The following is a 14,501-nucleotide window of genomic DNA, read 5'->3' as shown; positions in this document are numbered from 1 at the left end:
GGAGAATGATCTAAGCATACATTTAACAGACTACAACCTACATGTATGTCTAATCAACTTTAATGACCCTTACCTCACAAAATATTGAGCCCAAGTCTTGAAGTACTTTCCCCCAGGCTCCCCAATCAGTTGACCTTTTCCATTCATATGTCCATTTGTCTTCATCCAAGCTGGGGCTGACCAGGGACTTCCAAACAGCTTGACCGGTCTTGACGAGTGCTCGAGAGCAGACTTGATCATTGGAATCTATTCCAAGAAACAAGGTGAAGGTGTGTCTGGATGAACTTGGCAACTGTATCCCACTGATAAAGGTGTTGCAAGAGACTTGCGATCAATTGCAAGTCTATTTTCAGTGCCTAAATAAATCATGTGTCTTGCAATTAATTACTCATTTTTCAAGGAGGTGTGTAAGCTGATATGCTGGTTGCAGCTAAAATTGGTCTATTAAATGTAAAATTGCCGAAGAATATTTTTAATTGACTTCAAAATAATTCTTGCAATCAAAGGAATGATACAATGATTCTTCTTGCTCATACATATCAGACTTTCAGTAAATCAAAAGTTTTAAATCTGGGTCATGTTTCATATAGACTTGTTACAGTAACAAGTACAAAATTTCTATGACAAATTTTGAATCAACCAATCAAATTGCGGGATTTCAGTAGCTTTAAACTGTTATTGCAATTTTGTTATTATAACAAGCTTTATGAAACGGGACCCTGGTGCCAATTGTCCAGTCCCTGTTAAACGATGGATGAAGGGCATATTTCAAATGTTCTACTTTTATATAATGTATTTATTATTCATGATATTAATAAATTGTGCAAACAATCTTGTAAATGAAAGTGCCAGCTGCCCTTTTTTTTCATACTACAATATTGTATGATCATAAAAAAATCCCCTTTTCTCATTGAATTGAATTGAATTGGGTGGCCAGATTCAGCTTATCCACGCTTGTGGCAATCATCTTAATCCCTACCTATACTTTGCACGATTCAGTGCGTCCTACATGCATCGGGAAACCAACCCTCTTACTCTTGCTCCTTCACTCGCTTTTCCGTGCCATCCCTTCCCTGAACCATCCACCCAACATGCCCATCTGCATATATCATAAGATTTAAAACATCTTCCGCAGAGCTTGTTCATTCAAAGCATATTCCAAAAATTTAGCAGGTAAAGTCATAATTCCCAGACAAATAAAAGTATCTCAAAAGTGTGTTGATTTATGAAGCTGCAAGAGCCTTGGATGCAGAAACTGAGAGAAAAATTGCAATGCTATGGGATTTGTTGCAATATGTCTAAATTAGCATTTATTTTTTTTATTAAATAGCATCATTAAAATCACATCGTCAAAATGATCCCTACCATGACACCCAATATATGAGCAAAAAGGATACAATATCAATTTTGAACACATTTTACTTACCGAATTCTTCAGATGTATTGTAAACATACTTTGAACAAATGTTCCTTTACAAAAATGTGAAACAGCTTCTTTTGCTTGGGAATGCAAACAACATTAACACATAGGTTTTAAGAACACTTCTCACATCATTCGAAGCCTATCAATATTATATTCATCTCATTGGGTAGAATTTGCTGCCAATGGATGATAGCGGTTAAATACCTTAAACTGAAGATCCTCCTTGGCTAAAGAGAAGTTCTCAAGACTAAAATCTCCATTGTTATCATCATAAGAGTAAGGATGGGTGGAGAAATCACAGCTTGCCATTGGAATTCGCCCCATAGTGTATTCAATACCTGTTAAATGGAACAAATAAAATAGAGATAAGATAACTTTTTTCCGGAATTAAAAATTAAGTCTAAATTTGACCTGGGTATAGGAGTATTGTAAGAATTAATGGGTCATTTCTATGAATGACCTTTAAAGACCTTTGACATTTGTCCTACTATTAACTACTATTAACTAACTATTGAATGATAGTCCCTCCTACAGGCTAGCCTCCTTCATTTGGCCAAGTTTGAGTTGATTTATTGAAGCCATAGGTTATATCAATGAGCAATTAATGATTTCCGTGATGCACAGCTTAGAAAAAAAAATTGAATCATATTGCTTTTAAGAGGGGATGACATACATGTACTGTGGGAAGAGGCACAATATGAAACCTTATTTACTTCAATTGCCCTATTACCTCAAGATGAAAATTTGTAAAAGGAATTTAGGAAATTTATTGCACGCAATCATAAACATGATAGACCTGATGTAGAAATATAAAAAGTTACTTTGTTGTGCTTCCAAGTAATTTAGGAAATTTATTGCACGTGATCATAAACATGATAGACCTGATGTAGAAATATAAAAAGTTACTTTGTTGCGCTTCTAAGTAATTTAGGAGATTTATTGCACATGATCATAAACATGATAGACCTGATGTAGAAATATAAAAAGTTACTTTGTTGTGCTTCTAAGTAATTTAGGAAATTTATTGCACGCGATCATAAACATGATAGACCTGATGTAGAAATATAAAAAGTTACTTTGTTGGGCTTCCTCGTCTCTAAGATCAACATTTTCATGAATAAATCAAAGTTTTATATTAAATTTCTTACAAATACCATCCAGTAACATGTTATCGAATCCCCAGAAAAGTTTGCTCTGACGTAAACTGATCTGATGAAAAAATTACGAAATTCAGTAGTTGATTGATTAAGTTAGAAAAATATCTAAACCTCAAACATAACTTTAACCCTTATCCTACTAGGATTTTTTTCCTTTACATTAGCCAAACTATCTTCCAACAAATAAAAACAGGAGCAATAGCTTATGTCAGAGGCGAACCGTGACCCGGAGGAGACAATGATTGGAGGGGCACTGTATTGTTTGTGAACAATGCTGCGCCCCTCCAATGCTTTGTCTCCTCCGGATCACGGTCCGCCACTGGTTTATGTATATGATGAGATTTGCTATTGATCTGAAAAATCTTGCACAATTTAGAAAGCTATGTACCATTGCTTGAGAAATAAGATTTGATGAGAAGATCTTGCGCCCCAACTGAAAGGTTGAAGAAATTCATCCCAGCTGCATCTGTAAAGGCACCTCCAAAGCCAATCACAGTCTGGTATCTAAGACTAGCATCGACAGTGAACTTCAGTCCATGATCTGATTTTCAAGGGAGCCAAAGATTAAGTTTCACTAATAACAATGACAAGTAAATAGCATTGGCTTGAATAGTATTGATACATAATAGGCCTAATACATAGAATTTACATATACATGCAAAGCATTTAAATTTAAGACTATTATATGAAGTTATTTTGTGTTAATTCTTTGTTCATCAACAAATCTCTCAGGAGAATGCAAATCAATTAAAGCTATCATAATAAATTTTACAAACAAAAAATCATAAATTTGATACCCGACTGCAAAGATACATTTGATAATTGAACTGCATTTTCTAACAAAATTTTTGTATTAATTGATTTGATACATGCATGACAATTAATTGCAAACTGAACTAATCAATATTATTTTTAAATCACTTCATCAATAAATAAAGAAGTACATTCATATGAAGAAATGAAAATATTCATTGGAGTTAATATTGTAGCATTTATTGAATTAGCAAATTAGCAAAAAAGAAAACATACATTAGCAAAAAGAAAACATACATTGCAAATTTAAATAAAATAGTCCTGCTGAGAATATACGTAAACCACAAATCACCAGACCATCTGTAAGTTGTTTTTTATGGTATCAGCTTTATTCTTTGATTTATTAATGATATAGTTACACTGATACACTTTTGATCATTGTTCTTTCTGACAATTAAGACAGTTATTTGATTTTTTTAGTATGATTACTGTTTTTGTTTTTTTACAAAATCATGAAAAATCAATATAAAAATAAAAGATAATTGGGTGATCTGTCATATACATGACAGACCACCGAAAAGAAATCAATGGCCCGAATTCACAAACGTGGTCTTGAAAACCCACGGTTGGGTCCATGGTTTATGCAGATACCCTGTATATTTTACCGCATACTATTAAAACAATTTCAATGCTGATGCGTGCTTTAGTCACAGTGCACCAAATTGATGCCTGTTGCCGTGGTTATCCACGCTATTTTATTAATGAGTCCAATGTTTGAAGAGTGGACTCATTACTCAAAACAGTGGACTCATGAATAAAATAGCGAATCTAACCATGGTAACAGGTGTCAATTTGGGGCACTGTGACAAAGGCGTGCATCCGCATTGGGCATTTTTTATACACGTGCTAAATTAAGTGTAATTTATACAGGGAATCTACATCAACCATGGACTCAACCGTAGCCACCTTTGTGAAATTGGGTCATAAAGTTTCTTGCATAACACCTTGGGCATTTTATCAGATCCTACCTGTAATATTAGACTGTTCCGATATGTTGTAGACATGCTTGGCCAACCGATCAGAGGCACTACTCGAAGAGAAGACGGTAAACTTTGTGCTCGTGAGAGGGTCATAACTGGACACAGTATCACAGTAGGTTGAATTGCACACACATACAAAGGATTCAGATCCTGAAAACTTCTTTGGGATGCAACGTTTCACTACAATAATATTTTAAAAAATGATGTTTTATATTTCATTTGTAAAAATAAAATACCTTATATATTCAGACTGTGTAGGCCTATATCTACCACCTAAAACCATCTTAACAATGCCCTTAACAAGAAATTTGAGATATCACTAGTCTCAAAAGACAAAAGTCAAGAGCAATAGAAGTTATCCTAAAATGCAATTGAAATGATTTTGAGGGGATTTTCACATAATAAATTTCACACTTTTTTGTTTCTCCTCATTGAACTATAAAGAAGGAAAAATCTGTCTGATATTAATTGAGGAATGAGATGAGGAGTTATATTATATATTACAGGCCTAGACCTAAAAAAAATTTTCATACTTTTTTCAGTTTTTTGTTTCTCCTAGACCTAGTGTACCAAACATAGCTCATGACATGATTATCGTTCACATGGAGGTGCAGTGCCTTGGGACGTGGGGCAATGTCAAAATTCAAGTTGCAAAATGACACATTATTGAAAGTCAATGTTCTTTTTTCGGTGGTTATGAGTGAGTTTCTCAGCGGTTTCTTTTAATTGTTTTCATGCACCTTAACAACAACATTAACATGGAATCAAACACACCTCTACACAAGCAAAAACACAACAAACAAACAAACATGCATGGGTATTTTAAACCATGACAACCATGACTAAAACCATGTTATCTCACAGAACCATCACTACAGAAGCAGGGGCTTGATTTGAATGGACTTTCATCTCTATTGACACAGACAAAAGAATCATGTTCTGTATTGACCCATCATGACTATTTCTGCTTGTTTTGCAGCTTTTCAATTCAGACCTCATCCAACACTTTGAATCCTGCTCTTTTCGTGATGGCATGATCATAACAAGCATGGTATCATTTAAAAGAGAATAAAATGATCCTTTGAATGATATCAAATAGGCACTGCGTAAAATTGGGAGTTGGGAGAAATTAATGGTCAAACTCAGATTTCCAAACCCTTTTTGCTCGTTTTGCAGCTTTTAAATTGAGACCTCATCCAACACTTTTGAATCCTGCTCTTTTTGTGATGGCATGATCATAACGAGCATGGTATCATTTTAAAGATAATTAAATGATCTTTTGAATGATAAAAATATATGTATTATGTAAAATAGGGAGTCGGGGAAAAATAATGGCCAAACACTGATTTCCAAACTTTTTGAGGGGTTTATATATCAAGTTTGGATAAACCAGGGAAGTGGGAGTTGCGCAACAGCCAAAGTAAGTCACTGTTTTTTTTCCTTTTAAGTTTAATAATTTTTTCCCCGTTTTGGTCCAGTTCTTTTAATATATATTTTTATGAAAAAAAGACAAAAATAGATAGACCCATCGGGGAGATTTTGCATTGTTAACCCCCCTAATAGTGACTGCATGATCGATCGCGAGCCATCTGTGTACAAGGAGAATTTTTTTTTTAAATTGTTAAAAGACTCCTCGAAACAGATGGCTGCCAGCTGTCTACAATGGCCAATGCTCTTGGTTTATAGCAAACATGTACGGCCTTATCCTGAAAAACAAGTCACCTCTTTTCTCGTGTGCTTGTTGTGTACTTAGGTCAATGGGAGATGAAAGTCACCGCCGCTGACTAAATGAACGGCAGTGAATGGAGAGTGGTGACTTAAACCAGGATGCCACTTGTTCTCCTTTCCATTGACGAGTGGATACCGTGCGCCACCATGGGGTCTCGAAAAGTACCCTTAACACGTATTTTCTATATTCTGAAAACGCACCCCTTAACAAGTATTGGCGTGTGAAACCCTACCCTAACAAGCATTAAAAATGATACTCTTGGCAAGGATTCCATGAATTGAACCCCTAAACCAGTAATTGTTATATTACGGACATTGGTCGTCGGTTTTACCTATATATTACAGATTTACAGCCCCACCTCCACACCTCATACTCTAAACATGTAGTGTTGACTCCTGGGGCAAAAAGTACATCCTTTATTAAAAACATTTAGTCTCAATTTTTTATACCCTCGCAAATCTGACCCTAAACACGTAGCTTTCCGAGCAAAATAGCCATTTTTCATTATTTTAGTGTTTTTGACACCCTTATTACAACGTGAATTGGGATTAGGCCTATAGTAAAATGTCAGAAATTGTTAAATAAATCCCCAGAAACGACGGTTATTCCTGTCTAGTATGAAAGATGCCACCTCAAACTTGGGCACTTGCTTACTGCGGCAGCCCAAACCCGTACTGTGTAAAGACGTGTCGAGGTCCCCTGGGCATGGCATTTAAAAACCCAGGAACTCCCGCCCGCTACGCATTTTTGTTATGAATCGTAACAAAATGGCCGATCGAGACTGGGGTAGGAGAGAACTTTTTGTTTTTTTGAGGTTCCAGTTTGTTCCCAGATGTCAGGAAACTGCCACTCGTTAGACCTTCATCCATATAATCATGGTAAGTGCTTGATTTCTGTTTTACCTATTTATTCGGAGAATTATTTTGACCATACTTCACGCTTGTCAGGTGAGTATGCCTTACACGTAAGCCCGGGGGGGGGGGGGGTGCACTCAGTATATAATGCATAGTGGGTATGTGCCGCGGAGGGGACCCCCATTTTTACACCCAAATTTCCGTTCCAAGGCATAGCATTTTTGTCTTATTGAGAAAAAAAACAAAGAAAGCCGCTCCAAGGCAAAGCATTTTGTTCTTATCGAGAAAAGCGAAGAAATCCGCTCCAAAGCTTTGCATATTTTTCGTTACCCCGTTCCGGTCGCATTGATCTGCTGAAATTTTGGTGAAAAGCGGCTGCCGAGCGCTGTCCGACCATCGTCTCTGCCCGAGCGCACCCGGCCGAGGTCGCGCTGTAAGGGTTTACAGGCATACACAGTATTGTTTGCACTAGTCTGGTCAGTTAGCGGAATTATGTGGACACGGTGGACAAAAGCATGATTTTTTCTCCAGACCTTTGTTTATGTATAAGAATTAAGAATGGGGTATGCTCCAAAAAATCTGGCTGCAGGAACAGTGAAAAAATGGGTGAAAATGTCAGAATTTATGAGTTCAGATTTGTCTGATATATAGACTAGCGCTAGTCCAAAACTCAATAGCAGTGCATTATTTTGCATTGGATTAGTTCTTGAATTCAGACCCTTTTTGAACAGATCTTCTGTTTGTCCTCGCATCTCAATGCACCAAATATCTGAATGAAGATGTTAACCAAGCCGAAGGGTGACGGTGGAGGGGGTTGAATGTTGGTGTGTGTGTACATATTTTGGTCTTGGGGTAAAGGTGTGCAAGACACATTTTTTGCATGTGTTGGAAATTGTGTTGCCATGGTAACAGTGTATTATTGCAAATATAAGGTAAAAATCTTGCAGTTAGAACCACTTCCTCTGTTTTTAACCGATTCTCATGAAATTTGGCACACACATTGGTCTTGAGGTGAAGATGTCTAAGACACACTTTTGTGTGTCTCTCAGAAATCTTGTTGCCATGGTAACAACATATTATATGGTGAAAATTGGGAAAAAATCTTACAATTCAAACTGCTTCATCAGTTTTCAATCAATTCTAATGAAATTTGGCACACACATTGGTATTGAAGTAAAGATGTACTAGGCACTTTTTGTGTGTGTTTCAGAAACTGTGTTGTCATGGTAACAAATTATCATATGGCAAAATTTAGGTAAAAAACTTGCAATTTGAACTACTTCATCAGTTTTGAACCAATTCTCGTGAAATTTGGCTCACACATTTGCCTTGGGGTAAAGATGTGCAAGAACCTTTTTTTGCATTTGTCAGAGTGCATTACCAAGATAGCCACATATGATAGCCAGAAATGTAGGAAAACTTATTGTGGATCAAACTTCTTCCCCTGTTTTTAGTCAGTGCTCATAAAAATTGGAAGAAATATTCATCTTAGGGTAAAGATTCATATTAAATTCTAAATGTCTTCTCTGCATTAAAATGTGGGGGTATTAATCACCTTCATTAATATTTCTGGGTTGGGGGAAGGGGCAGGATTAGTCCTTTAAATCTGACATCAAAGAAGGTTAAAGGCAGTGGCCATTAGAAACATAAAAATGATAAACACTCTTAAAAAACGCATCCCCTTAAGGGCATATAGGCTGGAGGTACACTGGGTGAATATGAAACCTTCCGCTGAAGCAGAGGAGTTCCAACACTGGCAAGCAAAACAAAATGTGTACCCCTTCTACTTTCAACAGCTGATTTTCCAAACCTTAGTTCCACCTCCCCAAGATGTGCACCCCTCCCCATACCACTTTTAGTTCTACTTCCCCATGCTCAAACCAGTCTACACCTTTGTCCCTCAGGGGTCAATGCATTTTTGAAGCTAGACATTACTCTTTTTTTTGGGGGGTGGGGTCTTTAGAAAATGACCTCATTAAAATTACAGTTAAAGGATTATGACTAGGAACTTAACACCCCCCCCCCCCCGAAAAAATAGGGGGCTGATAATACTTTTTAGCAGAAAATCCCCCCCCCCCTTCAAAGGTAAGAAGAGTCCTTTGCACTTCAGACCATTCATTTGAAGCTTAATGCATTCTGATTTGATCAAAAAATTGTTTACAGTACCCAATTAACCATTGTTTATTTATATTCTCCTACTCGATTGATTGATTTTATTTGTCAGGTAACTGTGAACAAGTACATGAAAATATGAACAGTAGTGTATACCTTGACAGGATTGCCCATGAAAGCCGAGATGGCTTATTTCCAATGGGGTCCTTACATCAGTAATTGACAACAATGTACATCTATGAAAAACACCTAAAGAAATCTACAAACTACATCAATTAAGTCTAGACCACTAAAATTACACGAAGAATTGTGAAACTTAATATATAAAAAGACAAAAACAAATACGTACTCAGTCTTTTATTCATATTCCGTTCCTACTCTTTCTTTTTAACTTTCACATCACTCTTGATTTTGAGCTTCACCATGCCATCTCCTTCTGTTTCCTGTCTCTCTCTAAGTATATTTTTTCTGACATATTTTAAAGTGTACCTTTAATCATGCAACTAATTATTATAGAAATATAAATATATACAAAAATATCTGCACTTGTTTTAGAAATTCACTTGCAAATCCATGACTCAGTAACATACCATATCAAAAATATACCTATGTGCACAATAGATTTTAGCCTTATATTTTCTTTCATTTAATTTTTTCAGTATATTTCTGTGACAGCCCCTGCTTCATGCTTCAAATAAAACATTGATTAATTGGACACCGGAAACTTTTTTTTTCAAAGAAGAATGTTTGAGGCTTTAAATTAATATGCTGAAGTGTAAAGGATTTCCCTTTTTTTTGGGGGGGGGGGTGTTAAGTTCCTAGTCGTTATAATTTCATTTTAATCTTTATGTGGCAATTTTCTAAAGCCCCCCCCCCAAATAAAAAATGTAAGGGGTGTTTTTTTTTAAGAGTGTTTAAGTTCCTCATGGTCATGGCCTTTAACCTTCTATATTTTTATGCTGTCAGTTTTAAATTTAAGGACCTTCTCCGCCCCCCAAAAAAGCCTATAAATATTATTGAAGGTGATTAATACCCTGCGCTATTATATGACGTTATAAAGGGAAATCAAACCCAAATAAACACATGTTTTTAGAGGAAAATGAAAAATCAGACAAGTTTCTAGGTCAAAGTTTGAACAATATCGGACAAACCATAACAAAGTTGTGAACATATTAAAGTTATAAACATTGGTAATCACTATACCCATGAAGACTTCAAATTGACCGCATATGTGATGTCACAGTGATTTAAGAAGGCAAGGATCACTCTTCCATGTACTGGAATAATTAATTAGCTAAAATTTCTTTTTTTTTTGTTTTACTTCAAATTATATCTTTCTTTCATGAGGACACAAAACATACTACCGGGTTTATATTACGGCCCCAATGGAATAGGGATTTAGGAGAAAACCAAAAATCCTGATAACTACTAGTCTTATGGGAAAGTTGTCCTTGCGGCCCCACCCCTTGTCATAATTTACTTACCCAGTTGCCAATTTGAATTCTACATACTGTAGCCTTAGGGATCTTAATTTTAAAGCAGCCATAACTTTATTTTGCTTGTCCGATTTCTTTAAAACTTTCACCATTCTTATTTTTCTCCTTTTCCATGCACAAAACATTATGACCAAGGCTTGATTCCCTATTAATACTGAATATGAATCGTTACCCAAAATGGATATTTGTGTCAACTTTTATGAGCACAGGCTGAAAACTGAGAAGTAGACTGATCCACAATGAGTTTTCCCCATATTTCTGGCTAAATGTGGTTACCAAGGCAATGCACTTTCTGACAAAAGGTTCTTGCACATCTTTACCTCAAGGCCAATGTGTGAGCCATAATTATTTCATGAGAATTGGTTCAAAACAACAAAAAAAAAAACTGATGAAGTAGTTCAAATTGCAAGGTTTTTACCTAAATTTTGCCATATATGTAATATGTTGTTCCCATGGCAACACAATTTTGGAAACACACACAAAAAGTGCCTTGTACATCTTTACTTCAATACCAATGTGTGTGCCAAATTTCATGAAAATTGATTGAAAACTGATGAAACAGTTTGAATTGTAAGGTTTTTTCCCAATTTTCACCAGATAATATGTTGTTACCATGGCAACAAGATTTCTGAAAGACACACAAAAGTGTGTCTTAGACATCTTCACCTCAAGACCAATGTGTGTGCCAAATTTCATGAGAATCGGTTAAAAACAGAGGAAGTGGTTCTAACTGCAAGATTTTTACCTTATTTTTGCAATAATACACTGTTACCATGGCAACACAATTTCCAACACATGCAAAAAATATGTCTTGCACACCTTTACCCCAAGACCAAAATATGTACACACACACCAACATTCAACCCCCCTCCACCGTCACCCTTCGGCTTGGTTAGCATCTTCATTCAGATATTTGGTGCATTGAGATGCGAGGACAAACAGAAGATCTGTTCAAAAAGGGTCTGAATTCAAGAACTAATCCAATGCAAAATAATGCACTGCTATTGAGTTTTGCACTAGCGCTAGTCTATATATCAGACAAATCTGAACTCATAAATTCTGACATTTTCACCCATTTTTTCACTGTTCCTGCAGCCAGATTTTTTGGAGCATACCCCATTCTTAATTCTTATACATAAACAAAGGTCTGGAGAAAAAATCATGCTTTTGTCCACCGTGTCCACAAGTAGGGCATTTTTGACGCTAACAGACCAGACTATAGAAGCTTTCATATATATTACTGAGGACTGCTTCATACATGTAAGGGAGGGGAGTGCGACTTTTGGGAAAGCTGCTAAAGCTATGGTCTTGGTTATGAGTTATCTGTAGAATAAATTAAGCCTTTTAATGTTATTGTGTGACTCTAAAACTATCCTGTCTGAAGTCTGGTTCTTGTTCAGGTATTCTACCCCTTTCAGCGCTAGCTGCATCATGCACGCATACCCGTTCCATAGGGGTGCATACGCACGTACTCACATGCTGGCGATCCGTTCCAAGGACCCCCGTTTTCACAAAATTGCAGTTCCGAAGCCCGTTCCGAGGACCTGGCCTCCTTTTTAGTTTTACGATAAGCCCGCTCCAAGGCCCCCGTTTTTTGTCTCGCCTGCGGGACACCCCTACCACTTTTTTGGTCGAGTGCCCCCCCCCCCCCCCCCCCCCCGGGCACGTAAGGTCCTGGGCTTAGGCACTTGCCAGCTTTTACACTACAATTACAAATTTACCTTCTTCACTCTGAGCCTGACTGTCATGACTGTGTATGTGACTGTGAGCAATTGATAAGGAAATCGGCATCACTACTAGTACTACTACTGCCACCACGCATGAAAGAACAAGGCCCATGCCATGGCTCAGCTTGCTCATGATGATGATGCTCTCGTGGTCCGAGCCTTCATGTAAAAAGTTATAAACTTTGCTGTCTCGGTGATTCAAGAATAACCTGCATGCGTTGGCCCCTGGTCCTGGACTCCTGATAAACCTTTTGACACTTTTCAACGTTAGAGAGGCGCCTCGATCGGGCTCATATGCTCAGCTAACGTAACATCCGGCTCTGCTCTCTCTCGCGATCGCTGATCCATGATCAGCTGATCGCGTAGCAGCAGTCACCTGTCCGTTGCAAATAGTGGGCGTGGCAGGTCTGGCCACCGCCATGAAAGTTGTAGTCCACGTCCTGGACGATTTTTACTGATTGGGCAAACCATAACCAACACACACACGCCCGGCCCGCGCCCTCCACTGATTCACTTACCCCCAGTGATTCACCTTACCCACTGATTCACTTTCCCCGTTTCATATGACTATTCAGGGTGTGTGTATGCGTGTTATGGGGTTGTAGTGTGTTGGGTAGTCGTGTCGTACAAAATAACAACAGTCCAGGAGGTGGACTATGAAAGTTGTCAATGACAATTTGAGCGAAATCTATGAAATTAATTGGGTGAAAAGTTATGTTGAGATTTACTAATGGATAAAGAAAAATTACAGGTGAAGATGATGATGACGTAGGAGGAGGAGAAGAAGGTGAAGATGATATGGTCAAGTAGGAAAAGAAGAAGGTGCGGGAGAAGGTGAAGAAGAATCAGGAGGAAGGACAAGGTGAAGAAGAAGAAAAAGAGGAGGAAAAGAAGGAGGAGGAAGGAGGAGAAGAAGAAAAAGGAGGAGGAAGGAAGAGAAGAAGAGGCTGAAGAAAAGAAGAGGAAGAAGAAGAACTGAAGAAAAGATTAAGAGGAAGAAGGAAGGAGAAGAAAAAGAAGGAGGAAGAAGAAGAAGAAAAAGAGGAAGGAGGAGGAGAAGGAGTTGAAGAAAAAGGAGAAGAACTAAAGAAAGGAGGAAGAAGGAAGAGGAGGAAGAAGAAGATGAATAAGAAGGAGGAGAAGAAGAAAGAGGAGAAAAAGAAGAAGAAAAGGGGAGGAAGAAAAAAAACATCAAGAGAAAACATGGGAGAACAAATAGTATATGAATGATACAGATAAGTTAGATACTGAAAGTTATCCTGCCAAATAGAAAGTATATTGTTCAAACCTTTTTTGTATTTTGATATGTTAGGGTGAGGGAGTTATTTTTGTGTCTAGAAGCAAAACACTTCTTTCAGCTACCCTGGACAGCTTCAAGATGCTACAATAATCTGACATGTTCTTTACAACAAAAATATTTGAAAACAAAAAATGATCCTATCATCGAATATGTGGTCAACCTGGGTCACAGTTATTTGCAACATGTTTCATATTACTTTGTTTCATGTTTGCCTGACATAGTACTGTCAGACATTAAGCCAACTCAAACTGGATTTTATTAACATCCTCTTGACTCTATATGCAAATTGGCTGAAATGACTATTTTAAACAAGGGTCAGCTGGGTTCAATGAATATCTTAATGGGGGGGGGGTTGTAGGGGGGGCACTTCCTTTGACAATCGAGTGGATAACATGCGTGACCTTTAGGTCTTGAAAAGCACCCTAAACATGTATTTTCCATATAATTCTGAAAATGCACCCCTTAACAAGTATTGGCGTGTGAAAACCTACCCTTAACAAGTATTGGAAACAAAACGATACTATTGGCAAGTATTCACTGAATTGTACCCCTAAACAAGTACAGCGATATTTCAAACACGGACCGGACGTCGGTTTTACCTTTACTTACATCATTGGGTTTAGTAAAGCCCAACTCGCGCAAATCGTACTCTAAACACGTAGTGTTGACTCCTGGGGCAAAAAGTACATCCTTTTTAAAACATTATAGTCTTGATTGTTTATTCCCTCGCAAATTTGACACTAAACACGTAAATTTCCTTGCGAAATAGATACCCTTTTTTCATTATTTTAGTGTTTTTGACACCCTTATCACGTTATACGTAACGTGCCCTATCTTGAAAAAGACATCCTTTTTACGTGTATTTTTGGTCGGACATGGTATCCACTCGTCAATGTAAGTGCCCCCCCGG

At 37.3% G+C, this 14,501-nt stretch overlaps 1 protein-coding gene across 2 annotated transcripts in view; it reads right to left on the bottom strand.

Moving 5' to 3' along the window:
* The window catches only part of LOC121415584 (lysosomal acid glucosylceramidase-like), a 28,799-nt gene extending 16,187 nt beyond the window's left edge, over positions 1-12,612 (bottom strand). Inside the window, exons 1-5 of one of the 2 annotated variants that reach the window (XM_041608851.1) lie at positions 12,286-12,612; positions 4,362-4,553; positions 2,969-3,121; positions 1,628-1,761; positions 74-246 (exon numbers count right to left, since the gene is read on the bottom strand). In XM_041608851.1, coding sequence (XP_041464785.1) covers positions 74-246; positions 1,628-1,761; positions 2,969-3,121; positions 4,362-4,553; positions 12,286-12,424 — 791 coding nt within the window. In that variant the 5' untranslated portion in view covers positions 12,425-12,612. The remainder of the gene's footprint in view (positions 1-73; positions 247-1,627; positions 1,762-2,968; positions 3,122-4,361; positions 4,554-12,285) is intronic. The other variant, XM_041608852.1, reaches the window with a different exon arrangement.
* Positions 12,613-14,501: the final 1,889 nt, after the last annotated feature.

The sequence above is a fragment of the Lytechinus variegatus genome, chromosome 5, assembly GCF_018143015.1.
Source record: "Lytechinus variegatus isolate NC3 chromosome 5, Lvar_3.0, whole genome shotgun sequence".
Taxonomy (NCBI): Eukaryota; Metazoa; Echinodermata; class Echinoidea; order Temnopleuroida; family Toxopneustidae; genus Lytechinus; species Lytechinus variegatus.
Note: the sequence above shows the minus strand (reverse complement) of the source record. Positions and strands in the feature narration are given on the sequence as shown.